General features: G+C 40.5%; 2 protein-coding genes and 1 long non-coding RNA gene across 24 annotated transcripts in view; 2 read left to right on the top strand and 1 right to left on the bottom strand.

Moving 5' to 3' along the window:
• The window catches only part of Erc1 (ELKS/RAB6-interacting/CAST family member 1), a 1,605,700-nt gene that overhangs the window by 32,390 nt on the left and 1,546,742 nt on the right, over window positions 1–26,568 (top strand). The gene's annotated exons all lie outside the window — the stretch shown is intronic.
• On the bottom strand, window positions 21,213–21,906 carry LOC125611865. The gene is made up of 2 exons (XR_007342101.1): window positions 21,770–21,906; window positions 21,213–21,373 (listed from the first exon to the last, which is right to left on the bottom strand). It is a non-coding gene; the product is annotated as an uncharacterized LOC125611865 (long non-coding RNA).
• The window catches only part of Ddx11 (DEAD/H-box helicase 11), a 28,148-nt gene continuing 23,351 nt past the window's right edge, over window positions 21,772–26,568 (top strand). For all 3 annotated transcript variants that reach the window (XR_007342098.1, XR_007342099.1, XM_015500807.2), the window contains exons 1-3: window positions 21,772–21,894; window positions 25,045–25,124; window positions 25,984–26,146. Coding sequence is in view for 1 of the 3 variants with exons in the window: in XM_015500807.2 (XP_015356293.1) it covers window positions 26,016–26,146 (131 nt within the window). In the remaining 2 variants the exon portion in view is untranslated. The remainder of the gene's footprint in view (window positions 21,895–25,044; window positions 25,125–25,983; window positions 26,147–26,568) is intronic.

Genomic DNA, 26,568 nt, shown 5'->3' with positions numbered 1-26,568 from the left:
GATTCTTTAAGGGGAACTTACAGGAAACTGAACGGCCAAACTGTTGAAAGTTTGGAATCATAAATGCTGGCTACTTATTCTATGGATGAGATGGAAAGCCAGACCCCTCCTTTGCCACTCCACTGATGAGTGGGTTAGAAACTAAGACAGAAAGATGGCAAAGAATTCAGGTGCTCCAGGGCACCTTTTCCCTAAAAGCTACCTACTCCAATGCCCTTGGAAAATAGAACCAAAACCCCAATCTGGAAGCTTGATTGTCTGATCATCTGCAGGCAATGTCAGGGTAACACACCTCTGTAAAACATGTCAGATTTTGGAAAGAAAATGCTGAGGAAGAAAAGCAGAGAGGAAGATTGTTTCCGACTTTCTTATTTCACTGGTACCAGGTACTATGGACCAAATGTGGGTTTCTGGGCTGTCCTGTCCCTTGGCTTCTCAACATTGCATTTTTAGTAATATCATCAATGGCTAAAAGAGATGTATAGACTCCATCTTTTTTCTTTTTCTTTCTTTCCTTTTCATTTAACAGATTAACTCCCGGACTCAAGGGATCCTCCTGCCTCAGCTTTTCTAATTGCAGGGAGCCACCATGCCCAGCGGAAACTCCATCTTGCCCTTAATTGATTACATCCTTGAATTAATCATTCCCTCCCTGAAACATCTACTTTTGGTGGCCACTCCTGCTTAAGTGGTGCTTAGTAAGGCTATTTGTATAGAAATAGGGGTGCACAGCTATCGTCTCTCCCTGGTCTGCTTGGAAAACAGTTGTGTGCATATTGATCTCCTGACACTAGAAACCACACAGATCAACCTGTGATTTGGGGAAGGAGCATTAGCTCTAGGCACGGTCAGGTTTGGCATTCCTTGGTATGTCTGGGTTTGTAACTCCCGAGAGTTTATACATCTGATTGAGGGAATCTCCCATGAAACACCAGGTGATATTTAGGCAGCCCAGTTGGCCTGGATGTCTGCAGCTGTGGTCACCAGTGAAAGAGGCTCACAACACACCATCGTTATTTTCCCCTGTAGGAACTGAACTCTCTGTAAAACTAATGACTGACTCTGGACAACTCCTTCAATTACCTAAAATAAATCTCCTCGTGGTGGCTCTGCTCCAGGCTGGGCCAGGACATCAACCCTCATATTTTCCTTAAAAAGGAATCAGGTCTCACTTAGCCCCCACGATGACCACATGACATAAGGTGTGTGTCCAAAATGACCAAACCCATCCATGTGAATAAAAAATGACTCTGGAAGGGGTTTTAGTAAGAGTTTTGAGAGAGCAATTTGTATTTTGATAAAGAAGAAAAAAGTCACTAAGGTTACCTGGCAATAAACCACAAAGGAAATAGCAAACAAAATCTAGGCAATCCTCCCTTTTCTCTCCCTTTCTCCCTTCCTTCCCGTCCTGGAAGCTGGGGGGAGATATGTGGAGAACCATCTGCATCTGAAATCTTGGGCCTGCCCTGTCTTTCTGGGATCCTGACTCCTGGAGAGGCATCACAGCAAAATTCCATGTGGGAAAAGGAGGAATGAATTTGAGGAGAGGTGGTGAAACATGCATTGCTCTGAAAATTTTAGTTGCCCAAAATAGCTTTCACTTTGTCCCAGGATGGGGCATTGGGAGTTACTCCTGTGACAACTGGCAGAAATATCTGGTCTCTTAATGAGATTTGCTAAGAGAAATGCCCAGTTTTCATTATGCACAACAGCTGGTAGCCTGTTACCCAAGCTCAGAGAACATCCACTTCTGTCCACCTTTTAGCTCCCCTGTTGGGAAGGGGTTGAGGCATCAGGACCAGGCACCCCTAGCAGCAGCTGGAGTGGAAGCTGAAGGAGCTGAGGCGTTTCTCACCCAACCTGAACATCCGTGGTGTGTGGTGGATGCTATAAGGAGCCAAGGCTGAGTCCTGGGACAGCCAGCCTTCTGGGACCCTATTGCTGAGGCTCCCATGCTCTTCTGATGGAACCTGGCCTGTTGTTGACTTGGCCAGATGCCCCTTTTATGATATGAGTAGTAACTAGTATTTGTTTTCTCAAAGTACTAATCATAATTATAATCAAGCAAAAGAAATCCAATTTCCTGTCTCACTGTAATCTGGAATCCAAAACTCCCTATAGTTTGGCTATCCTATCTGTTATGGGTTGAATTATGTCTCCCAGAATTTACACATCCTAAAGCCCTGTACCTCGTAATGTGACTGTATTTGGAGATAGGGTCTTAAAAAAATAATTAAACTATACTGAGGTCACAAGGGTGGGCCCTAATCTAATATAATTGGCGTCCTTATAAGAAGAAATTTGGACACAGACACATACCTAGGGAAGACCTCATGAAGACTCAGGAGAAGACAGCCATCTTTAAGCCAAGAGCACAGGCCTAGAACTGATCCTTGCCTCACGGCTCATGAGGAACCAACCTCACTTGCACCTTGATCTCAAACTTCTGGCTCTAGGACTGTGAGAAAATCATTGTCTGTTGCTGAAGTCTGTGGCACTGTATTAGGCAGCCCCAGGGGACTAAAGTGTTATCTCTCCACTGGCATTTCCTGTTGCTTCCTGCAGAATCTCTCCAGCCAAGTCAGGCTGCACTCCTCATTGTCCCTTGACTGTGCCATCTTTATTCCAACTCTGGGCTTTTGTTCATATGGTGTCATATACCATGTCTTCTCCCTGGAGTGCCTGACCCCCTCCTTTCATCTAGCAGGAGTCAGCAAACCACAGCCCTTATGCCAAATCCAGCTTGTCCTCTGTTTTTGTAAGTAAAGTTTTACTGGGGCATATCTATGGGCCATCCATCTGGCATTGTCTATGCCTGCTTCCATTCTACAGAGCAGAGCTGCAGAGCTGCAGGAGAGACCACACAGGGCCTGCAAAGCCTAAAATATTTACTGCCTGACCCTTTATAGAAAGAATTGGCTGATCCCTGATCCATTCACATCTCATCAGTTCCTGGAGACCCAGTTCTAGTCTGTAGCAGCTTCCAGTACCCTCCCCTGCCCACCAAGTTTTCTCTTCTGATCTTCTGGAACACTGGGGTCTGAGAATTTTAAATAAAAACCTGGATTCAGTTTTAGATACACTAACTCCCAGCCAAAATATTACTCTGGGTAATATTTAACCTTTCTGAACCCAAGTTTCTTCATCTATAAAAACACAATGATATTTTTCATTCTAAGAGCTTTGGGCAAGAGTTAAGTGGAATAATATTTGTAAAAAGAACTTTGCAAAATAATAAGTACATAATACATAAATATGCTAATATTAAAACTAAATTTAAACTATTTTTCTTAAATTTTGCTTTTATTTCAAAAGTATTAGGTTTGTCTCCCTGACTAAAGTACAGAGACTGTTACCTTAGAATTCTGTGGGCTCCTTTTCTGGTCCTATGGAACTATAGTCACACTTTTTTCTTTGTGAAGTTTTAAGTGTGTTCCTATATGCTCCTTGTATGTCTTTCCTTGCTCTCCATCCTTTTCACTATGCCTTATACCTCAAGATTTGACTTCTGTAAACTGTATCAAGGAATTCTCCTTCACTGGGCCTCCTGCTGGGTTGGCCAATGGGTAGCGCTAACATGGCAGGAAAGGACCAGTCTTGGGTTCAGGGCTCTCCTGGCCACATAAGGCAACTTCTGAAATAGCTTTGCTCAAGATCATGGCTGCGGGGCTAATGAATGGTAAGAACTAGTGATGTAGGTACTACAACAAAGTTGCCTTAGCTCTGTGGCAGGTGAAATCAGACATTCTGATTTTAGTTGTTGCCCCAGGAGACTCTTAGGAGGAACTATGGGATGTTCCATCTGATTTACTTTTCTCTTGCAGAAAAAAACAGCATGGAAACTTATTCCTCACTATTTATTATTACATTATCATATAATGTTATACATTATAGATTATATATTATATACATAATAATATAATAAGAGGATAGACTTGGCATAAGGACTATCTGGGTTCAAATCCTGGATCTTTTTAGCTGCTTGTTTTGAATAAGTGATTGAATTCTCCAAGCCTCAATTTCATCATCATAAAATTGGCACATATAATATGTCATTTATGGAGTTAAGTCAGTTAATGTATGTAAATTACATGAAAGTAGCTGGCACATGTAGTGAATGATCGAAAACAAAACTATTATTAATATTAATAATATTATCATTAAAGTATAAATGACCAATAATGCTGTTGTACACTCTGAAGGGACAAGATTTTAAAATGATTGGGCTAGACTGGAGATAGATTAGGGACACACCGGTGGGTAACCATTTACTACTAAACCTTGGGAGCTGGAATAATGTCCCCTCTACAGCCTAAACGTAGTACTATGCCTAAAAGAATCAGACTTCCAGAGGAGTCCTGAACAGAAAGGCCACCATAGCCCATGGCCAGAAGATCCCTGTCTCGTCCATAATGGTTGCAGGTGAGGTGTGTTATGTATATATATGATATTATTATAATATCTATATTGGATGAATTTATAAAGCCTTTTCCTAATCACAAGAGAGAGGGAGGGACTGAAAGAGACCTGAGGATGTGCTGTGTCACTAAGAGAAGGACAGAAAGTGGATGTGACAGTCCTGGTAAAATGTCCCTTATCTAATAATCCTGCCCAGGGCCTCCTTGCTAGTGACTCTCAGAAGACAAGTGGGAAGCAGAGCAGTATACTTAGGAGCATGGACTCTGAGCTAGGTGGCCTGAGTTTGAATCCTGGCTCTTCCCCTTTGGAGCTATCTGGCCTTGGAATATGTTACTTCAATCCTCCATGGCTCAGTCAAGTCAAGGGAGCAAAGAAAGTAGGCCCAGACTGGAATATCCAGATAAGTATAATACTGAAGGACACTGGTCCTCTCTCTCTCTGGCTTACTGGAAACTACAGCAAACCAGTGTTATCTGTAGAAACTAGTTTGTTGGAATGCTAGTCCTACAACAGAACAAAGTAAGCTAATGAAGTCACTGCTAATGAAGTCACTGCTTGTGTAGCTCAACATATAAAACATTTTCCCCTGCCACAGAAAATGAACTCCCACATAACAGAACATTGTGGAAAGGACAAGAGCTACTTGTCCAGCCAGCCACCATTGGACTTTATGGTGAAGTGCTGTGAGGCATGGAGGCATGACTTATCCAGTTCATTGCCATTGGACCTTCCCTATGGGCAAGTTTCAACAACCCTTATGTTTTCTACACTTTTTTTATATATATATATATTTTAGTTGGTCTTTCTGCAGTCTGTCCCCCTGCACTAGCACAATTGGGCTGAAGACCACATGCATGCGAACTGAAAGACTCCTAGTTCCTTGTGTGATCATGAGTGATTTGGGACTATATCATGGACATTATAGATATCATGAGACTTTGAAGCTCCCATGAAAGAGTTCTGATGCTTTTGTTTTAGCAGGTGATGGACCTGTTTAGCTTCAGGCTGCAATTCTGACCAGCCTGTGATTCAGTAACAGTTCTAGTTCAAAGCCTTTGCAATTGAGTTTGTGCCCCCAGTCACCAGTCTATTCTACATTTTAGTTCTTAAAGGATATGGTTTTCTGTTTAGGGAGTTATGGTGAGCTCAGGAGTTCATAAGTGACTTTTCAGGGTCACTTTCCTGACCTGCTGCTGGTGTGCAACCTTCCTGGCACTTCACAGTTCCCCAGGACTCCCTGTCTCCAGCCCTGTGGACAGAAAGCTGAGACTCTAGTTACCCCACAGTAGTAGGCATTTCTGTGATGGTACCACATCTGGTGCTAAGTGGCAGGAGGGCAGAGAGAGGGGAGAACTAGAATAGGGGTTCCCCATTCTTCAGAGTTTGGGCTTCTATGAACTCAGGGGTGTGCTTAGAGGTTACTTCAGGAGAGCCTGGAAAGAAGAAGAGAAATGCGAATTCCTCCACTTTCTTTGAGCATTTTGGGTTCCCTTGCTGTCTCCTTGAGCATTCACTGCAGGGCTTCTTTTGGAGCTGTCTGTGGCCCACTGTCACTGTCTGCCTTGCCTGAAGGTGGGGATCCCAGTGGACATTGAAGCCCTGGCCCCAGGGGTTATTAAGATGAGTAATGTTCTCCTTCCCCAGGGACAACTACTACTTTTTTTTTGCCCTTGGAGATTTCTCCTACTTTCTTCCAAGCTCAGCTACCTATTTAAATATATTTTTGGCACATTCTATGTAGTACTTAAATGGGATTTTGCTGGACTTTGAGTCAGAATTTATACAATAAACAAGAAGTGTTAAGTGGTCATCATTAGCAGAATGGCAGCCTGGTGACATGGGAAGAGCGGGTGCAGGGTTCTTGAGATCTGCGTGCCATGTCCTGCTCGACCTTTTGCCAAGTCATTTGAATTGAGGCAAGTCAGTGAGGCAAAGATGCCTAGTTTATCATCCATAAAATTTTCTTCTCTTTCTTTCTTTCGTTTAATTTGTCCTCTTTTGTTTTTTTTCTTTGTCTACTTTGGAAGAATTCCTGGGCTGACTCCTCTCTTACACATTCACCTTTTTAGCTGAGGTTATTCTATTCTACCCATTGTTGAATGTTTACCTACTTATTTATTTTTTTTTAATAAAATGGGGCTCTTTATTTTTTACTTTTGTTTGATGGCTATTCTCTCCTGGTCAATAATTATTACATTACCTTTTGGGGGATACTGCCATTCCTTTGTCTATATTGATTTATTTTATAATATCCATGTTTGAATTTGTAAGCACTTTAAAATATTAAACCTTCTGAGGATTCAATTATATTCTCCCTGAAGTTTTGTTCAGGTTGTCTTATTGGCTGTGTCATTTGATGCTAGATTCCAGTATCATTGGATGCAGACTTTTGTTTGTTTCTCAAATGTGGTTCTTTTCTTTTTCAGTCTAGGTTTTCCTAGATGTGTGCTGAGTCTTGGTAATGATTTTGGCATCTTTGTACGAAACCCACTTTTATACTGGGCTCTCATACAAAAATGCCAGAAATTACTATCAAGAAAGCAGTGCCTACTACATCATTTCAGTAATTACTGGGGAGAATCCAGGGATATGTGGCTAGTTGGATACGCCAATAACCAGTCTTTGACTGAGGTCCCCCTGCTCTTCCTGGGTGTTATTAGATACCTAGAGAACTGTCCTATCTCTCTGTTCAAGAAACTTCCTGTTCTGTTGGTGTGATACAGACCCTGCTGCATGTTATTTGGTAAAGGTAGGGTATGAGAAACAACTCATTCCTGAGGTTGAACTACAATATCCCCAACACCCATCGTTTTGGCCATCCAGAGTTGCCTGTACTCCCTATATTCATAGTCCCCAAGCTCAGAGCATTACCAGAATCACTGCCACCTCCTGCAGCAGTACTTTGTGGCCAACACTATGAGTTCTGATTTTGACTTTAATTCCAATTCTATTGGAATTAAACAAGAAGATGCTTGAAGGGAAAACTATCTAGAATTTTTTTTAAGAGTAATTTATCCCAATTTAAGGTTCCTCCTCTTTCTTTGAGCATTTTGGGTTCCCTTGCTGTTTCCTTGAGCATTCGCTGCAGGGCTATCTGTGGCCCACTGTCACTGTCTGCCTTGCCTGAAGGTGGGGATCCCAGTGGACAGACATTGAAGCCCCGGCCCCAGGGTTATTAAGATGAGTAATGCTCTCCTTCCCCAGGGACAACTACTACTTTTTTTTTGCCCTTGGGGATTTCTCCTATTTTCTTCCAAGCTTAGCTACCTATTTAAATATATTTTTGGCACATTCCATGTAGTACTTAAATAGGATTTTGCTGGTCAATAATTATTAAATTATTAATATTAAAGGCAGATTATTCTACATGTAAAAGCTATATTCAAAAAAGCTATAAAATTGTCTGGTTTTACAAGGATAAATGTAAACCATTAAAATTCTCCAATTGGACAAGGTATGCAAGGATTTTTATGTTGTTGGGGTTTTCTTTTTTATGTTAAAACACTGAGAGCAAAATAACCTACTGGAATATAAAGATATAAATATAAAGCTGAATGAACATGCCACTAATGGAGAAAGGGATATTTTCACAGATCCAGTATTTTCCCCCATCATGTCTCCATTTGATGTCAACCAAAACATCATTGTCCATTTGGTTTTAAAAAACACAATGTACTTGTGCACATACACCAGTTAAAGGAAAGAGGAAGGGGAAAATGAAAGAATAGAGAAAGCTCTACCACAGTAGTCAGGATGTGGTGGGATCAAATTGGTTTTCTAATGGCGAATATATTCTTGGTCTGTAAGAACAGTGTTCTGGAGTAAAGCAGCAGGTTCCCTTTTTGGTCGATGCCTCCTGTCTGCTGCTGGAATGTGTCAATTGTATCTTCCCCCTCCATTTCCAACTGCGCAACTGTGTCTGTTTCATTGATTGACTGCCGGTCAAATCAGAATCTCATCAGCCTCGTGGATAAACCCTGTTGTTCACAGTAGGCTTTCATTAGTTTACTAAATGATGTATCATAGAACCATCCATCTCCACCAACTTCAAGTGAATATAATATAATCAATGTTCTCAGTCTTGATTATTTCTTGGGTTTTTCATAGATCGTGCCAAACAATGTAGTCTTCTCAGCTGCTGCTTCACCCACACGGTACCAGGTCCTCACCAAACAAGCACAAAGCTGCTCTTGGATTTTGATATTTATTGCCAAACTGCTTTCTATAAAGGTTGAATTATTTTCTACCCCCACCAGTACTGTATGTGAATATCCCCTTCTATAGACATTTGTCAACCCTGGGTAATATTTTTTAAATCATCACCAATTTGATAGGTGAAAAACAGTTATCTTGTTGTTTTGATTAATAATGTTAGTTATTGGCAGTTAGATTAAATTTTTTTCATATGTTGATTGGCAGGGCACATTTAATTTTTATAAATTAATTGCCTCATGACCCTTATTAATCTTTCTGTTGTTGTAGGGACCCCAAGAAGTTCAATGTTTTGGTCTCATGCTCTTCTTTTAACCTGTGGACAATAATTTTGGGGTCACAGACACTTATGAGGTTGTTCTTTTATAAGACACTGACATCTGGTCTGCCAGGAATCTCTTAGATGTATTCCTTGCTAGCATTGGCTTACAGATGTCTTTGTTCACAACAAAGCCTGTGGAAAGGGACAACCCAAAAGCCCTGGAATTCTAAAAGAAATTTACATCTGACCTGCCTTTAGGACTAATGGCTGAGAGCATAAACACTAATCACATACATGTGGATGATGTGCAGCTGATAGGATGACTCTGGGCCTTGTTTCTGGATTCTAAGTTCTACTAGGGGTGGACAAGATCCAATGTAAGATGGGAATTTTTAAAGAACATGTTTCATTATTTTAAGGTTTACTTTTTTACCATATAAATATAGCATAGAAACGTAGGGAAGGGATAAAAGTAGGAGGAAGAAACAAGTTATCTGTTGTCCTCCTAATAAGGAAGAAGTGCTGTTAATGTTCTCGCAGTCCCTGAACATAGATTTTGTGCTGTAGGTGCTTTTGTTCCTGCCTACAAAGAATTTGCAGTGTTTTGTTCCTTTTTATTGCATTAATATATTTTAATATTATTTATATTTATAGAAAAAAATCCATAAATACAGACTCTTTACAAAAAATATAAACATTATCAATAAGGGTAAAGTTTCATTTACCTTCCAGGCAGTCTCCTTACTCTCCCTCCTCTTCTGCCTCTTTCCTATCTAGTCCTGTATTCTTTTTCTGTGTATATATTACATATAGTGTACATATACATATATACATATGCATACTATTTTTATGTACTACGTACGGACATATACACAGATACATATATATGTGTGTATATATGTATATGTACATATATATGGATAGTTTCTCCAACTTGCTTTTTTCCCCACTTAATATGTTGGAATATATGGAGCTACTGCATTCCTTTAACTGATGCATAGCAATCCATAGTATAGATATGTTATAGTTTACTGATCATTTCTTATATAGAGGAACATTTAAGTTATTTCCAATTTTTTTGCTATTCAAACAATGTTTCCATGAATATTTCTTATATATGTCTCCTTATATGCATTTTGAAATGTTTCTCCAGGTTAGAGACCAAAAAATGGACTTTGCCATGCATATTTAGCTTAACAGAATTTTAAGTAAAGCATTTTTTAACCTTTTCTCCTATTTTGACCTTAATTTCAATCACTATTTTTCCTAATATATTGGTCAGCTCCACTTTGCTGTGACTACTACTGTGATTACCTGAGGTAATCAACTTATAAACAGTAAAGGTTTATTTTGGGTCATGGTTTCAGAGATTTCAGTTGTTGAATTCTTGGCCTTGTTGCTTTGGACTTGTTATGGCATACATATCATAGTGAGCTGGTGAAAGAGGAAGACTGTTTATCTCATGATAGCCAGGAAGGAGAGAGAGAGATAAAGAAAGAGGGGGATGCCCTTCAATAGATGAATGGATTAAAAAAATGTGGCATTTATACACAATGGAATATTACTCAGCACTAAAAAATAACAAGATCATGGCATTTGCAGGCAAATGGATGGCATTAGAGCAGATTATGTTGAGTGAAGTTAGCCAATCCCTAAAAAACAAATGCTGAATGTCTTCTCTGATATAAGGGGGGTGACTCAAAATGGGATAGGGAGGAAGAGCATGAGAAGAAGACTACCACTAAATAGGGAAGAGAGGTGGGAGGGAAAAAGAGGGAGAAGGGGAGTTGCACGGAAGATGGAAGGAGAACCTTATTGTTATACAGAATACATATATGATGTTGTAATGAGAAAAAGAAAAAAAAGGTATGTCACATTAGATTGGATAGAGAGAAAGGATGGGAGAGGAGGGGAGGAGTAGGGAGAATAGGAAGGGCAGCAGAATAGAATAGACAATATGATTGATGTATGTACATTCCATGTATGTATTATATGTCAAAATACATTCTGCTGTCATGTTTGACTAAAAAAATTTAAAAAAAATTTAAAAAAAGAAAGAGGGGGAAACTGGGATCCCAATATCCCATTCAAGGACATGCCCCGACCCAATGACCTAACTTCTCTTTATTCTCTCTACAAGGCCCTACCTCCTAAAGGTTCCCACACTTCCCAATACCACTGCAAGCTGGCAAATAAGCCAGCTTTGGAAGGACATTTAAGACCCAAACTATAGCACCTAGCTTACAGGATTTTGTTAGTATTTTAATTTCTCTCTCTCTCTCTCTCTCTAATTTAAATGCTAAGATTGTTATTTTATACAAACTTTAAATTTCATGTATTCCTCACTTTCCTTTTTGCTTCTCTATCTTTTGGAGACCATTTTTCTTCATCCTGGTGGTGTTCTTCTATACATTTCTTTGGTGCTGATATCTAGATGGTGTGCTCTCTTGGTATTTGTAAGGATTCTTATGGTCATTCATAAAATACAGCAAGCATTACTGGTGAAACAAGTCTAGGTCCACAATTATTTTTTCTCAGCACTTTGAATTTATTATTATTATTTGTGGTGCTGAAAATTGAACCCAGGGCCTTTGGCATGCTAGGTGAATGCTCCACCACTGAGCTATATCTTAAGCCCCATCTCTCAGCACTTGGAAGATACCACATTCATATTTTTCGGGCTTCCTTGATTGGGGTAGGGAAGGCTGAAGTCATTCTAAATTTTGTCCTTTGTAGCTGATCTGTATTTTCTCTCGGGATATTTTAAGATTTTTTTCTTTTTAGTTTTCTACAGAAAATTATGGAAAATACTATGATGAACTACCATGTACCCATCCTTCAGCTCCAAGTATCAATTAAAGGCCAACCTTATTTTTTCTATGTTTCTACCTATACCCTCTCCCTGTCAGGATTATTTTGAATAAAATCTCAGATCTCATATTATTTCATCTCTAAGTATTTTAGTATGCATTTCTAAATGATGCTCTTAAAATTAAAGCATTAAAATTATGGTGGACATATTATAGAGAAGAATAAAAGCTATGTATGAAAGAGGTTCCAAAAGTTTGTAAAATATATGGAGTTTGAGGCATCTCAGCCAGACCCCTGAGGCTACCAGTTTATTCTCTTCTGTCTGTAGTTAGGAGTACTACAAAGAAGCATTTACTAGCCCAAATTTATAACCCTCCTAATTTCAGAGGCTGAAACATTTCTCCAAAGTCATGAAAGTGAATCGTGGAGGAATTAGTACAAGAATTTCCAATTTAGGACTCTTTCTGTGAACCCATGCTCTTTAATTGGTACCAAGGTCTCCCAAAAGAGGTAGGGAATGGGAATCAGGGGTTTGGAGAAAGAGGAGCTGATATTTCAGGTGTTTAGCAAAGAAAAATTTGACCTCACCTTTCAAAACCATGATAGCTCCAATAATCAACAGATACACCTGTTTTCAATACCCAAATGTTTTAATCTTTCTATATAAAATTTATGTGCATTATATGATGAAAGATTGCATGATGCCAGTGTAAAATGAAAACAGAAAAATATGAAAAGCTGGGCATGGTGGCACATAACCTGTAATCCCACCAACTCAGGAGACTGATGCAGGAGGTTCCAAGTTTGAGGCCTGCCTCCATGCTTTAGTGAGACCCTATCTCAAAATAAAAAATAAAAAAAAGAAAAGAAATAGTATAACAAAAAGTATATGTAAAACAAATGACAACATACTGGATTTTTCTTTTTTTATTATGAAACTATTAAACTATGCAGATTTATGGAATATGGTATAGTAATTCAACACATCTGTGATGAATAGTATAATCATTTCCATCTCTTCAAACATTTTTTCACAATTTTTGGTTAACAAGTAATGATTATACATATTTATGGGATACACTTTGATAGTTCCTTAAATGTATACAATATGTACTGATCAAATCAGGGCAATTTGCATTTACATCTCCTTATCATAACTTTGTGCTTGGACCCTTTGTGCTCCTCTCTTCTAGTTCTCCATAAAATTATAATAGGCCATTGTGAGCTACAGCCGTCCACTGTGCTGTGGAGCACCAGAACTCACTCCTCCATTATAACCTCTCTCTGTCATCCCCCTTCCTGTGCCCTACCTAGCCTCTAGCTGTCACAGTATAGAATGTCCTTCTGCTAATACATGCTTTCTCTACAAATTCTTTAATTATAGAAAAACGACTGTTTGCCAAACACTCTTCTAAAGCTGGGCACAATGCACTGAATAAAACTGACATCCTTGCTCTCCCACAGGGTATATTCTAGTCAGCCAGAGGGAACAGGCCCTAAATACCCATGTATACATTAGATAAGCACCATGGAGAATTTTGAGCCAGAGAAGGGGATAAGAAGTGTCAGAGGGAGGCAGTGTAGTTGGCTTCCCTGACAGGGGGTCTGAAGGAAGTGAGGGAATCAACCTGAGAGAAGAGCACTTGGCATATTAGAGGAACAGAGAGTCTCTCTGTTTGACAAGGAATAAGCAAAAGAGCTGGAGATAAGATTAGAGACCAGCAGTGGGGCGGGAACTGTGCTGGGTCTTCAGCAATGGTAAAGATTGCAGATTTTGCTTTTAGCATAGGAGCTCCATTAAAAGCAGTTCTTCATTCCTCTGAGAGGGAAAGAAGGCTGGGAATGTTTGTAATGGTTGGCAAGGCTGTTTAACTCATTCTTCAACTAGATGGAAATGATTTCCCAGTGATTTGTTCTGTGCTTCCTTCACTGTGTGCCACAATCTCCTTCCTTTGATGCACAGACAAAATTTCAAAAATGTTTGCTGTTATAGATCATGCTTCTAAATGTTTTGTTTTGGTACCGGGGCTTGAATTCAGGGGCACTTGATCACTGAGCCACATCCCCAGCCCTATTTTGTATTTTATTTAGAGACAGGTGTGGGGAGCCACACTGAGTGACCATGCCTTCCAGTCCTGATGCACTATGGGGATCTGAATGATCACTGTAATCTGGCGTAGTAGTGCCATGACTCCTGACTCAGTCTCCCCCCCATCCCCTCCCCACCCCACTTGGATAGCAAGGAGGTTCTCTTTGTGGGGCATGCCCCTAGGGTTGAGTTACACCGTTTCCTTTGTAATCCTACTCCTTTGCCCTATTTGGGATAGAATGTTCCATGGAAACTCACTTTGTGTGTCCCCTTCTCTTGCTCTGCCTTTGGGCATGGCCTTCCTAGGTGTCAATCAATCAGCTGACAGCAGACATCATGAAGCTAAACCTAAGCCCCTGAAACCTGACCCCTTGCCTCATTTGAATGGCTTCTTCCCAATAAAAGGATTCAGCACATCACCTGCTCCTGGCTCTCTTTCCACAGACCCTTAAGTCAGAGGAGCCACCACAGCACCCAAAGAAAAAGGTACTTCTCTGTCTCTGATTATTTTGTGCAGCCCAGTTCACCAGGAGTGACCCTGAGTGTTTAGTTGGGTCTCACTGATTTGCTTAGCAACTCACTTTTGCTGAGGCTGGCTTTGAATTCAGATCCTCCTGCCTCAGCCTCCTGAGCTGGGATTACAGGCATGTGCCACCACACCCAGCCTAAGTGCTTTTGTATTTGAGACTTTGTGTGTATATTTGAGTTTCCTCAGGTTTGTGTTGCTGTTTTAGTGTTGAAATGCTTATTCTCAGATGTTTGCCTTCTGGTTTGAACCTAGTTAGAGAACCTCAGCGTCTGCTGAAAGAAGATATTTGGGATGTGCTGCTTTTGAATGTAATACCTCAGAAGAAAAGCAAGCAGACAAGTGGAGGTGGACAAATCTTTGATTCCATTATGGTTTGTGCACATCTCTGTATCTAGAGAATAAAGTATTCAACTAAATGACCTGTAAGGATCCTTCCCATAAAGTCAGTGGTTTGATGAAAATCATGGGCCCCCATATCAACCAGACCAGTATTAAATCCTGTCTCTATGAGGAACTAGTCATGCAGATTTGGGTAAGTTTTTGAATCTCTGTGCCTCAGTTTCCTCATCTGCAACATAAGGATTATAGGGCTGATTATAACCCTAGTTTTAAGTATTGTATTAAAATGTTTGTCAAGCACTGAGCCTTGCTTGGCGTGTTGCACGCCTCACAATACATTTTTTGAATTGATTAAGGTTTCTGGGGCTAGTGTTTAGTTAGGTTGGTTTGAAGGTGTGGTCCCAGAAACACAGATTTCTTGGTTGTATCTCAGAGAGCCGCCATGCTATTTCAAGAACACATAACTTGGGGTAGAATCTGTCCTCTTTGCCTCTAACCCTAAACTGTAAGTCTGGCTCCAACATGTACCTCTGATGCCTTCTTGTTATGTCACAGTCCAGTCACGTTAGGGCAGTGGGACAAGTTGCTGAGAGACCAAAGAAGACACCTAGAGATGGGATATGAGATATAAGTTTTATCAAGAAGTGTTTATGGAAGAAGTTCAATGGCAACAGGCTGGACAGGTGTTTCACCAGAAGGTCCAGTGACAACATGCTGGATGAGTGCATCTCTGTTTCACACAGATGCATCTGGAGCTTTGCTAGAATATAGCACCCCCTGCCCCACAGAATATTTTGTCTAGGGGTGGCCACTTGGAATGAGCACTTCCCTCTCCATAGTTCTCTGATCTGAAGCAGTTACCACAAGGAGGGGTTTTTCTAGGTTAGGTTACAGAAGCAGCATTGGCTTAGCTTGCTTTGTCCCACTGTGCAACCAGCACACCTAAGGAACTTGGCACTCATCCAGAGGGCAGCTATCTATAGATAATATTAACTTCCTTCATTCCCAGCACATAGGAGAGAAAGCCAGTATCCTTTAAGATAATATGTAGCTGAATATTCCATCCCAACTCACACTCATTGTTCCCTTAAATTGATTAGGTTTTGAGGAATGGAAAGGGGCATTTGGGAACATGGTTTCCTCCTTTAAGGATCCTTTGGTTTTTACAACTGAGTTCTCTGCTCTGTAGTAGACCCCTATTCCTAGCCCACCAGGCATCTCAGGGGAAGTATATTCAGGATAGAAATTCAGATCCCTCATTCCATCAGAGACCCTGACTGTCTTATCACACACAGATTCCAGCAACAACTGCTCACATCACCTAAACAGGAGGACCCTTTTCTCAAGGAAGGTAGTTCTAGCTACACTTACATGCATACATGGTGCCAAGTACTTATAGTGGTAAAAAATGCTTTTTTGAATGACTTACATCTTTTCTGTTACAGTTTAAGCCCAGTTCTTTTCTTCTGTTCTAGGTAAAGATGAAATCAACATGATGCAGTAGACTTTGATGGGTTTGAAGGCCTACCACTGAGTTTTACTGATCCAAGATTCTTCCTATTGTCCTTATCCTTTTCATGCTAAGGAATTTCCTGTCTCCATCCACTGTTTTCATCTGAAGGCCCCACCATTCCCTAACTGGACCACTTTATCAACTGCCAACATCCCCTTCTTTATTTCTACACTATTCTCCACATGGCAGCCAGAGTCTCTCTAAAACATGTACGTTGAATCATGTCATCTTCCTTAAAAACCTTCGACAGCTTCCCTCTGCTCTTAGTGTCAAAGTCTAGTCCCTGTATGATCTGGCTTCTGGCTGTCTCTCCACCCTAGCCTACATCATTCCCTTGTCCTCCAGAAGCTGCCACCACACTGTGACTATCTACAACATGAACTGCCCACTGCCCACATGCTATCAGGAATACTTCTGCATTCACTCTTCATGTGGCTGGCTCTCCTTTAGCTCTTTGCTGAAATGCTACCTTCTCAGAGAAGCATTCCCTGACTGGCTGTGTCCTTCCCAGTCATTCTCTCCCATTACTTCAGCTTTATTTTTTGTATTTATTTGTGTTTACTTATTCAGTGTCTTTCCCCTCGTAGAACATTAACTTCGTGAAGGGCTTTCTTGTTTACTAGTGTATCCACAGAACTTAGTACAGTGATTGGTATTAGTAAGAACTCATTAAGTAGATGTTGAATGAGTGAATAATTATTATTTATAACAGTAAAAAATTGCAGACAATTGAATTATGTAATATTAGGGATTCATAAAAATTATGATAGAATAATATGATTAGATATTACTCTGCATAGAGGAATATTTTATGGGAAGAAAAACTATTAATCCAATTTTGTAAAATAACTGTCTGTATCAATTATTTAAAAAAACACTGCAAGGATAGGTACCAAAATATTGATAGTGTTATGTCTGGAGGCAAGTGATTTTTCTTTCTTCTATTTTTTAAATTTTTATTTTATTTATTTTTTTGATTAGGGTTCTCACTCTGTTGCCAAGACTGGCCAGGAATTCATGGGCTTAAAAGTCTCTTGCCTTAGCCCCCTGAGTAGCCAGAACTATAGGGGTGCCCTGTTTTACCCAGCTTTCCTTTCCTCTATTAAAATACAATTTGTTTTAAATATTTTCTACAGTGAAACAAGTATTCCTCTTACAATGACATGGATGATTCTAAATGGAGTTGTACATTAATGCCCTGGCATGAGTGGGATTGGGTAGATGGTCTTTTGGAATCCCACGTGTGATTTGACCTTCTTCTGGTTTTGGCTTTTGAATGTATGAAGAGTGATCCCAGGCAACATGTTCAGTTGATCGTCAGCACTACCCTCAAAAAAGTGGGCGAATATGTGACGTCCCAGGTTTCCTGTACTTCTTCAAAGCTTTGGCATCAAAGCCCCAGAGAGAAACACCTCTTTGCAACTGCCAAATGGGAAGTAAACAATGACAAGCATTAAAAGAAAAATGTCAAATTGGTTTCAAGATTTTCTAAATTCCTTGTATAAATGGCAACTTAGATGAAAGATCAGAATTCCCTCTCTAGCATGTTTTCAGATCGTGTGAGCTACTACAGATACTATCTTGTGAGACTTGGCGGATGGAAAAATCAGTAGCAGCTGGTTAGTAGCAGCTTCTCTTTTCCATTCCAGCAAACACTAAGCTTGACTGGTTCTTTTTTGCTACTTCAAAGCTTTGTGCTTAACTTTCTTAGGCCTAATTTCCCATTGACAAAATGGTATTTGTAATACCTCTTGTGATATTTCCCCCCAATATCCATTCTTCCTTTTTGTAACCATGCAATTGGCTGCCTAGAATAAAGAATATATGTCCTATTCTTCCTTACAGGTAGGTGTGGCCATATAAGAAGATCTGACCATGCAGGTGTAAGGTGAAGTGGCATATTTGACTCCCATGAGATATTCTTAAATAACTAGGGTTCAGAGAAACAATTATTAATGGGCACATCTGGAACTGCACATGGGACGGAGCACATGGGAACTCGAGGATAAGAGAAATTTGGTCTCTAGGGAGTATTTTTTCTTACAGAACAGGCACATTTCATGGGACTTTCCTAGCACCTAGGCAGCATGTCTCACTCAAATTCCTGTGGTTTCCTTGTTCTGATTCTATGCTCACTAAGCAACCTTCCAATTCACATCTGGTTTCCCAAACACAAAGAAGAAATTAGCTTATGCTCACTGGAAATAGCTCCTTTAGATGAGTCCATTGGCATGGATGTAAATTTAGCAACCATACATTTGTAGTGATCCTGATACTTTCTTTCTCCACATTTTAAAATCAGTACATTATAGTTGTACATAATGGTGGGATTTGTTGTTATATATTAGGACCTGCACATATTATAACAATATAATTGGGCCAACGACACTCCCCAGCACTTTCTCCCTCCCTCCTCTCCTACTAACCCCCTGATACTTTCTGAGTTTACTAAGAAAATTGAGTTTTGGACTGATACTCAGGTAATATTTGAATGAATATATGCCAAATCTAGGCTAGACCCTGAAATAAGATGCCCTTGAGATATTCATGTAACATTGATGACCCCCTTGTCCCTACTAATGTGTATCTATCAAACTATATATATAAAACCTTAAATATTCAACAATAGGATATTCATATTCCCTTTCAGAATGCACTATCACTCTTGACGTCTTTCTTTGCCATTTAGGAAGACCTAAATCCCAAAGTTGAGATTTATTTATAGTGAGGATCAACTTTATGTATTATTAGAGCTGGGGATGTGGCTCAAGCGGTAGCACGCTCGCCTGGCATGCGTGCGGCCCGGGTTCGATTCTCAGCACCACATACAAACAAAGATGTTGTGTCCTCCGATAACTAAAAAAATAAAAAATAAAAAATTCTCTTTCTTTCTCTCTCTCTTAAAAAAAAGGGGGGGGGCAAGACTGTTAACGTACTGTAGTTTAAAAAAAAAACTTTATGTATTATTAGCTTTTATTCACTTATATTTATATTATAGCTTTATCTAAAAGAGGATCCAAGAAATCTTTAAGTACAATAAAATAAAACCAAACTCAATATTAGTCACAGCTAACATTATTGAGCTTTTACCATATGGCATGCAATGTGTTAAGCTTTTTATGGATTTTCTTTATCACAGGAATCCTTTAAGGTAGATTCTATTATCTCTATTTTATAAGTCATCCAGGTAGTTAATAGTGTATTAGGGATCTGAATCTGATTTTACTAGAGCATGTATTTAAAGTTAGTAAGTAAACAAACAGAACAAAAATGTAATGAGAAAAAAGATAAAAAATGCTAGCTAGTTGACAAAAAAATGCACACTATTTAGGTCTGAGATACTAGCAGTAAATGCAGAGATTAATACATGATGGATTTAAATAGTTCTCACTGTGGAGCTATACAGAGAATATTTGTACATTTTTCTTTCTAACCCTGAGTTTTGAGAGGAGTTTAAGAAAGTCTTTGAATTAATTTAATGAATGGCATCATTTCAGGTTACTTAACCCTATGGTGGTCCCCATAGGGGTAACTTCTGATTTTACTTTTGAAACAAAGCCCAGGATCTAATGCTAGAACTATAGCTCTCTTAATTAAAAAAAAAAAAAAAAGTGAAGGGAGAAGAGAGGGACCAATCCAAGTCTACAGCCAAGTATTAACTGCCTTGATCCTCTCTCTTCTGGATGCCACTCTTTTGAGGTCTAAGTTTCTATGACATTGTATGGTTTACTATATAACTAACCGTTTTCCTGCTTCTGGTCTTTTTTCCTGCAAAACCATCCTTCATGTTGCTTCTGGTATTTTTTCCTGCAAAACCATCCTTCATGTTGCTTCTGGTATTTTTTCCTGCAAAACCATCCTTCATGTTACTTCTGGCTTAATATCTCCAAACATTGCTTTTTCCATTTCACTCCTCTCTTCAAAACTCTTCAGTGACTTGAAAATTGCTTACAGTGGGAATGTTTAGCGCCTTGTCCAACCAGACTCCTACTGAATTTCATGTTCTAATCATGTCCAAAATATATTTTTTAAAGTACTGGCATGCTATAGGCAAGCACTATACTGCTGAGCTATACCCCCAACCCCTTTTTTATTTTGAGGCAGGGTATTGCTAAGTTGCCCAGGCTGGCCTGGAATCTGCCATCCTCAGACTCCGAAATAGGTGGGATTACAGGCATGTGCCACCACATCTGGCCCAATAGTTGCTCCTTAACTGGAAGATTCATACATGGGTGTGTGTGGCGAGATGGAAAGGGGAGATATTTGAAACAATGGGTAGAATCTAGTGTATCTTATTCAAGTGTCAATTGACTAGACAATTACTTCAAAAATATTTTATGCTAAAATAAACAGCATAGGATAGAATCTAACATTTACATAAATTTTAAAGTTTAAACTTTAAAGACCTTTTCAGGGTTTTTGTGAGCCACATTCCATGACCCTGAAAGGTATAAGTTCCTTGCCCTCACCAAACTCTCCCTGTCAGTGATAGATGGAAGCAGATGACAAAAACTGACACTAGCAACACCTTTTGTATATCCCCACCTCCCAGCTTCTACACGACTCAGATCACTGGTTTCACTTCACTCCTCATAAGATCTTCCTTCAGGTTCCAGCAGCCCTTCCTGACATTTCTGCCCTGTCAGGAAGTCACACCAATTTCTGGGACCGCTAGCATAAAGGGCTTCGGCTTGTTTTATATTATCATGCATTTAGAAAAGTTAAGAATCATCTAGCCCAATTCCCCATTAAAAAAAGGAAAACCAGGGAGATGAAAGGATGTGTCTTGTCCTAATTTGAAGATGAGCCGGTTATCTTTTGCTTCCTCACATGTTTAAGTTTGAACATTAGAGAAGCAGACTCACTCAAAATTGGCCTCCTTCATCTGATCTGAGTCGATTTACCTGTCTATACTCACTGCCTAACTCTGGCTTCAAAAACAGGGTTGGGTCCTAGCTTCCTCCACCCCTGCAGGGCGGTGCCCAGCACCGAGTAGCAACAATTCCAAGGAACTTCATCACCAGAGCTCTTTCACTTACACTCATTCATCTTCTGAGGCTGAAGATGCCACACAACTCTGTGGAGGTGGCAGGGCAGGGTTCCTCCGCTTTAGAGGCAAAATAACGAAACTCCAGCCATGCTATGAGCTGACAAAAGCCGGGACCAGAATGCAGGATTCTCGAGTGCAGCGCCTCGATCCTGGGATGTTTGGTAAATGGTAAAATATAAGCCAGTTTAATCAAATCAACCACTGCCGAGAGCCTGGTACATTTGGCGTTAATGGGCAGAGGCTCAACCAAACACCCGGTACCTATCGGAAAAGTTAAGAGAGGCAGGCACTAAACCACCACCACAGCCTCCAAATATGGGAACGCTAGTCCAGCCAAGCGCCAGAAAAAAATTCGGGCGCTCCTGCAGCTGCGCAAGCGCAATGCCACAAACCCACGCCCCCAGATCTCGGCGTCCCAGGGCACGCGCGCGCGCTCAGGAGTGCGCAGGCGCAGAGGCGCGGGGGCGTAGTAACACGGCCAGCTCTGCTCCCCGCGGGCATTGATCAAGACCCAGCAGCGCGGCGATTCAAATTCAGCAACTGACCTTTCTGATTCATCGCCTGCCTAGCCTAGGTGACACAGCCTTGCCGTGCGGGTGAGCGTAAAGTTGCACGGTAACAGACTGAGAGCGAGAAGAAAGGAGTTGAGAAAGGGTCGCCTTGGAGAGAAGTTAGTGTGGAGCTGTGTGCAGTAATGGGTCTTCTATCTGGGCGGGGGCGCGGGAAACGATCCGGAAGCGGAGGAGGAGGAGCCAGTGATTGATGGGCGAGAAACCAATGCGAGGGTACCGGGAAGGCGGGGTGGGTAGGGATAAAGATAATAGCCAGCACGTGTTTAATTTGGCGCAGCTGTACTGCTTTTCATAGTTTATGGTCGCTACACTGTAAGTGTGCGCTATTACCTCTTTTTCTGTGAGGAAAGTGAGGCTTAGATTAATTTCAGCAAAGGTAGGGCTGGGATCCCAAACTTTGCAATATGACCCCAGAGCCTATGCTTCGAGTGGAGCAGGGTCCAACAAAGAGGGCTGGGATGAATGCAATTGACGAATTGTGGGTGAAAGTGTCATAAAAGTGGAAGTGAATACTAACAGATAGCTGGCTGGATCCCACCTAGTGTGAGAACCTTGAGGATGGAGAGGGGAGGGGACAAAAGGCCAGAGCAAGGTGAGAATGTGGACCATGCCGTCTCTCCAGCAGTGGGAGCTTTGCAGCTCTGTGGCATGATGTAGTTTTGTTAACAGCAGGTGCAGACAAGCTTTTCTCTTCTGGCTGTGGTGTTTTGCAGGCGTGTGAAGTTAAAGCATTTAGGAGCACAACAATAGTATGGAATAATATAGTACATGAAACATGGTTCAGGCTGCATTAAAAAAATACCATAGACTGGGTGGCTTAGACAACATTTCTTTTTCTCCCCACCCCCTTTTGAACTCAGGGACACCCTATCACTGAGCCACATCTATAACCGGTTTTATTTTGACATACGGTCTCCTTAGTTGCTGAGGTTAACCTGGAACCTTTAATCATCCTGCCTCTGCCTCCTCCTGAGTCATTGGGCCTCCAGTGCCCCCCATTTTTTTTTATTCTAATTAGTTACACTTGACAGCAGAATGCATTTTGATTCATTGTACCAAATGGAGTACAACTTTTTCATTTCTCTGGTTATACACGAAATAGAGTCACATGATTTGTGCAATCATACATATACTTAGGGTAATGATGTCCATTCCATTCCACCATCTTTCTCACCCCAAAATTTATTTTCTTCAGGCCTGGAGTCCAAGGTGGTTTTGTTGGCCAGTACCTAGTGAGGGCTCTTCCAGCTTGTATTAGAGCAACCTTCTTGGTGCATCCTTACTTGGTGAAGAGAGATGACACTTTTTTTTCTCTCTTTCTGAGGCCACCTGTCCTACCAGATTGGGACCCTATCCTTTGGACTTTATTTAACCTTAATTACCTTCTAAAAATCTTGTCTCCAAATGCAATCCCATTGAGGGTTAGTTAGGCCTTCAATACATGAATTTGGTGGTGGTGGAGACAGTTTAGTCAGTAGCAATAGTTTATACTCAGTAAATAATGAGTGATAATTGAAGACTGGAAGAAGTGAACACAGTCAGAAATAATGTGTACTTGAAGTGCTTTCACAAATCTTAACCTCACTTAATAAGCATTAGATTTGCCTGCTTATTGTGTGTCTTTTCACTGGTGGGAAACTCCAGGGAGAACTTGGGTGGCAGTTCATGGTTGTACCCCACACAGCCCACCTGAAAGGTCTGAAAAAATGATAACAGATGTCCTCAGTAGTGCTTAGTGAATCCATTATTCTCAGATTTATCTAAACTGTTCTTTAACTGTGATTAACTTGTGCTGCGTCTGGAATAATGAGATCCATAATTACCACCCACAAGGAAGTGAAATAATGATCACTTTTGTTCTGTATTGTTTCATGTTGTCATTCTAAAGTTTAGTAACCTAGTCTTTCTTTTTCATCCTGCTTATCTGGGTGGGAGGAGAAGTTAGGAAATACAAAGCTCAAGGACTTGAGGTGTGGCAGAAAGAGTTGGTTGCCGAGTTAACCATGTGCTGAGTGAACTTGAGCAGGTCACTTAGTTCTGAGTGCCAATTTCTTGTCTATAAAATAGAGCCAAGAAAAGTACTTAATATAGTAGATTGTCATGAGGTTATATGAAAATAGATTAAGCCCTTAAAGCAGTAGCCCTTGGACTAGATATTCAAGTTATGGGACTTCTCTATTCATACTTCTGATGAACATAAACCAGTCCCCATGTCTGTTTATTTATTCATCACAATTTTATTGAATTCCTGCAAGCTGAAGCACCTCATTTTGAGTCCTGTGGGAAGGGAAGAACAAAATAGACAAGGTTCCTCTTGAGTAGCTTATATTCCAGTGGGGAAGAACAGTAAATAAAATAAGTTCAGATAATGCTAAAAGCTGAAGAAATTAAATACAAGGTAATGTGATAAAAGAGCAACTTAAAATAAGGCAGCAGCTGGGCATGGTAGTGAACACCTATAATCCCAGAGACATGGGAGGCTGAGGCAGGAGCAGGTTCAAAGCCAGCCTCAGCAACTTGGCAAGGCCCCAAGTAACTTAGCAAAACCCTATCTCAAAATAAAATATAAAAAAGGGCTGGGGATGTGCCTCAGTGGTTCAGTGCTACCGGGTTCAATCCCTGGTACCAAAACAAAACAGCATATGTTTGAGGGGTGGGTGGTGGCTGTGTAGTATGGTCAAACAGGGAGAGAAAGTGAGCTGAGTTCTAAATATTGACTCACCATTCTCAGGCAGAGGAAATGGTAATTAGAAAGCCCAAGCTGATTGGGTCAGGTTTTCTCTTGGGATTTAGAACTAAGAAACATGAAAGATGAGAGTTGAAACTAAAGGTAAAGGGGAGCTGAAGAGACCTTGCATTGGCTAAAGTTTTGGGGAAGCAGAAACTGCAAGTAAGCTGAGGAAGACAGACTGTGGCTCCATCTGACATCTGAGTGGGGTAGTGGTAGGTAGTCCATGGTGTTTACCTGTGGTGAGGTTCCTAGAGGTGTCTTAAAATACTAGTTCATCTGCAAGAAGTCCTATCTGCCAACAAATGGCTTCTGCTCCTGGTTTTCCCAGATAGTCTCAATTCTTAATCTCTCAATATGTGTTTTTCAGTGAATCTCCCTTTTGCTTATGCTAGTTATTTGTTGTAGCCATTGTTGAAGCAGAGCCATATAGACCTGGATTCAGATCTCTGGTTTTCCTATTGACTGTTTATTTATAAATTATTTACTTTTTTCTTTTTCTTTTTTGGTGGTGCTACAGATTGAACCCAGAGCCTTTTGCAAGCTAGGCAAGAACTCAACCTCTAAGCTACACCCACACCCGGCAGTTATTTAATTTCTGTAAGCATTAGTGTCTAACAAGTGTACGCTTATAGTTTTGTACAGATTAAATGAGATAATAAAAGTTAAAGGGCTTGTGGAGTATTTAACACATAGCTCAAAATTTGTTAGCTGCATTTCTTCTCCTTTCCTTTATGTTTTAATGAATTTTCAATTGCATATCTCCCTTTGTTTCTGAACTTTCCTAGTTTTTGCTTTGGTTGTTTTGCTTTTGACTCACCCCTTCTGTAGTAATCTCTACATTAGGGTAGTCATTTTAACTGCCCCTAAACTGTAATGAAGAACATCTTGGAAACTACCTTTCCTCTCATAGATGGATTGACACCATCACTGGTCTTACTGAGGCCAGTGTAGTAAAGTTGTGTTTTATACTTATTAATAGAAGAGAAAGTCCTTCCAGATATCTTAGAGAAGTGACATCTATAAAGAGAAGTATGAAAACAGGGTGGAAGAGTCATTTCTCCAAATGGCAATCAAAGGAAGAAAGGATATTTAAAAGCTGTCTTAGAGGAAAATTAGTTTGAGGAGAACAAAGATGAAATAAATATGGAGCAGAGAAGTTTCTTGAAACCTTGGCTTGTCAAGGAAAGACAAATGTTGTGGTATTAGTGTTGGGAAGATGGTCCAACTAGAGCTTGGTGGCAATGAAGAGAGCTCTTCTGGTCTGGAACCAAACAGCAAACATTTATTTCTTGAGGCCAGAAACAGAAGTAGGGAGCAGATCTGGTTTGTACTAGAAATGGAGGCTAGGATGAAATAAGCAGATGCAAGCTATCTGTAAAATAGGGCTGTGTATATTCACTGTGCCTTCTAAACAAGCTGTACTGATAATTCTCTGCTTTGTGCCGTGGTTTTATAGGCCTTCACAACAGAAGGGAGAGCAGCTTTGGCATGCCAGTACTGCATGGCAGAGGTGTGGGAGAAGGATGCTGCCAAAATGGAACCACAAGCAACAGCCTTGGTCCCACTGACGCCCGTTTTCAAGAGGAAAGCTGTCAGCCTTCCACAGAGGCATCAGAAAGGTATCCAAGCAGCAGTGAAATTGCAGGGGGATTTGGCTTAGGGACTTTCCTAGGCTGCATTCTGCTATAGCCATTTCTGATGAATGTTGCTAGATATTTTGCATGATTTTGGTATGGCATCTTGAGGATATACACGTGGTAAAAAGAACACGATCTTTGCTTGCAAAAAGAAAAAAAAAATAGTATAAACCCAGGAGAAAATTCAGTAACAAGTATTTTTTTTTTTTTTTTTAACTCTCTCTTTATTTATTTTAGTTTTTTTCGGCAGACACAACATCTTTGTTTGTATGTGGTGCTGAGGATCGAACCTGGGCTGCACACATGCCAGGCGGACGTGCTACCGCTTGAGCCACATCCCCAGCCCCCAGTAACAAGTATTATGGCTATGTAGTATGGCATCTCTGTAGCTTTCAAACCATTTC

The sequence above is a fragment of the Marmota marmota genome, unplaced genomic scaffold, assembly GCF_001458135.2.
Source record: "Marmota marmota marmota unplaced genomic scaffold, marMar, whole genome shotgun sequence".
Classification (NCBI taxonomy): Eukaryota; Metazoa; Chordata; class Mammalia; order Rodentia; family Sciuridae; genus Marmota; species Marmota marmota.
Note: the sequence above shows the minus strand (reverse complement) of the source record. Positions and strands in the feature narration are given on the sequence as shown.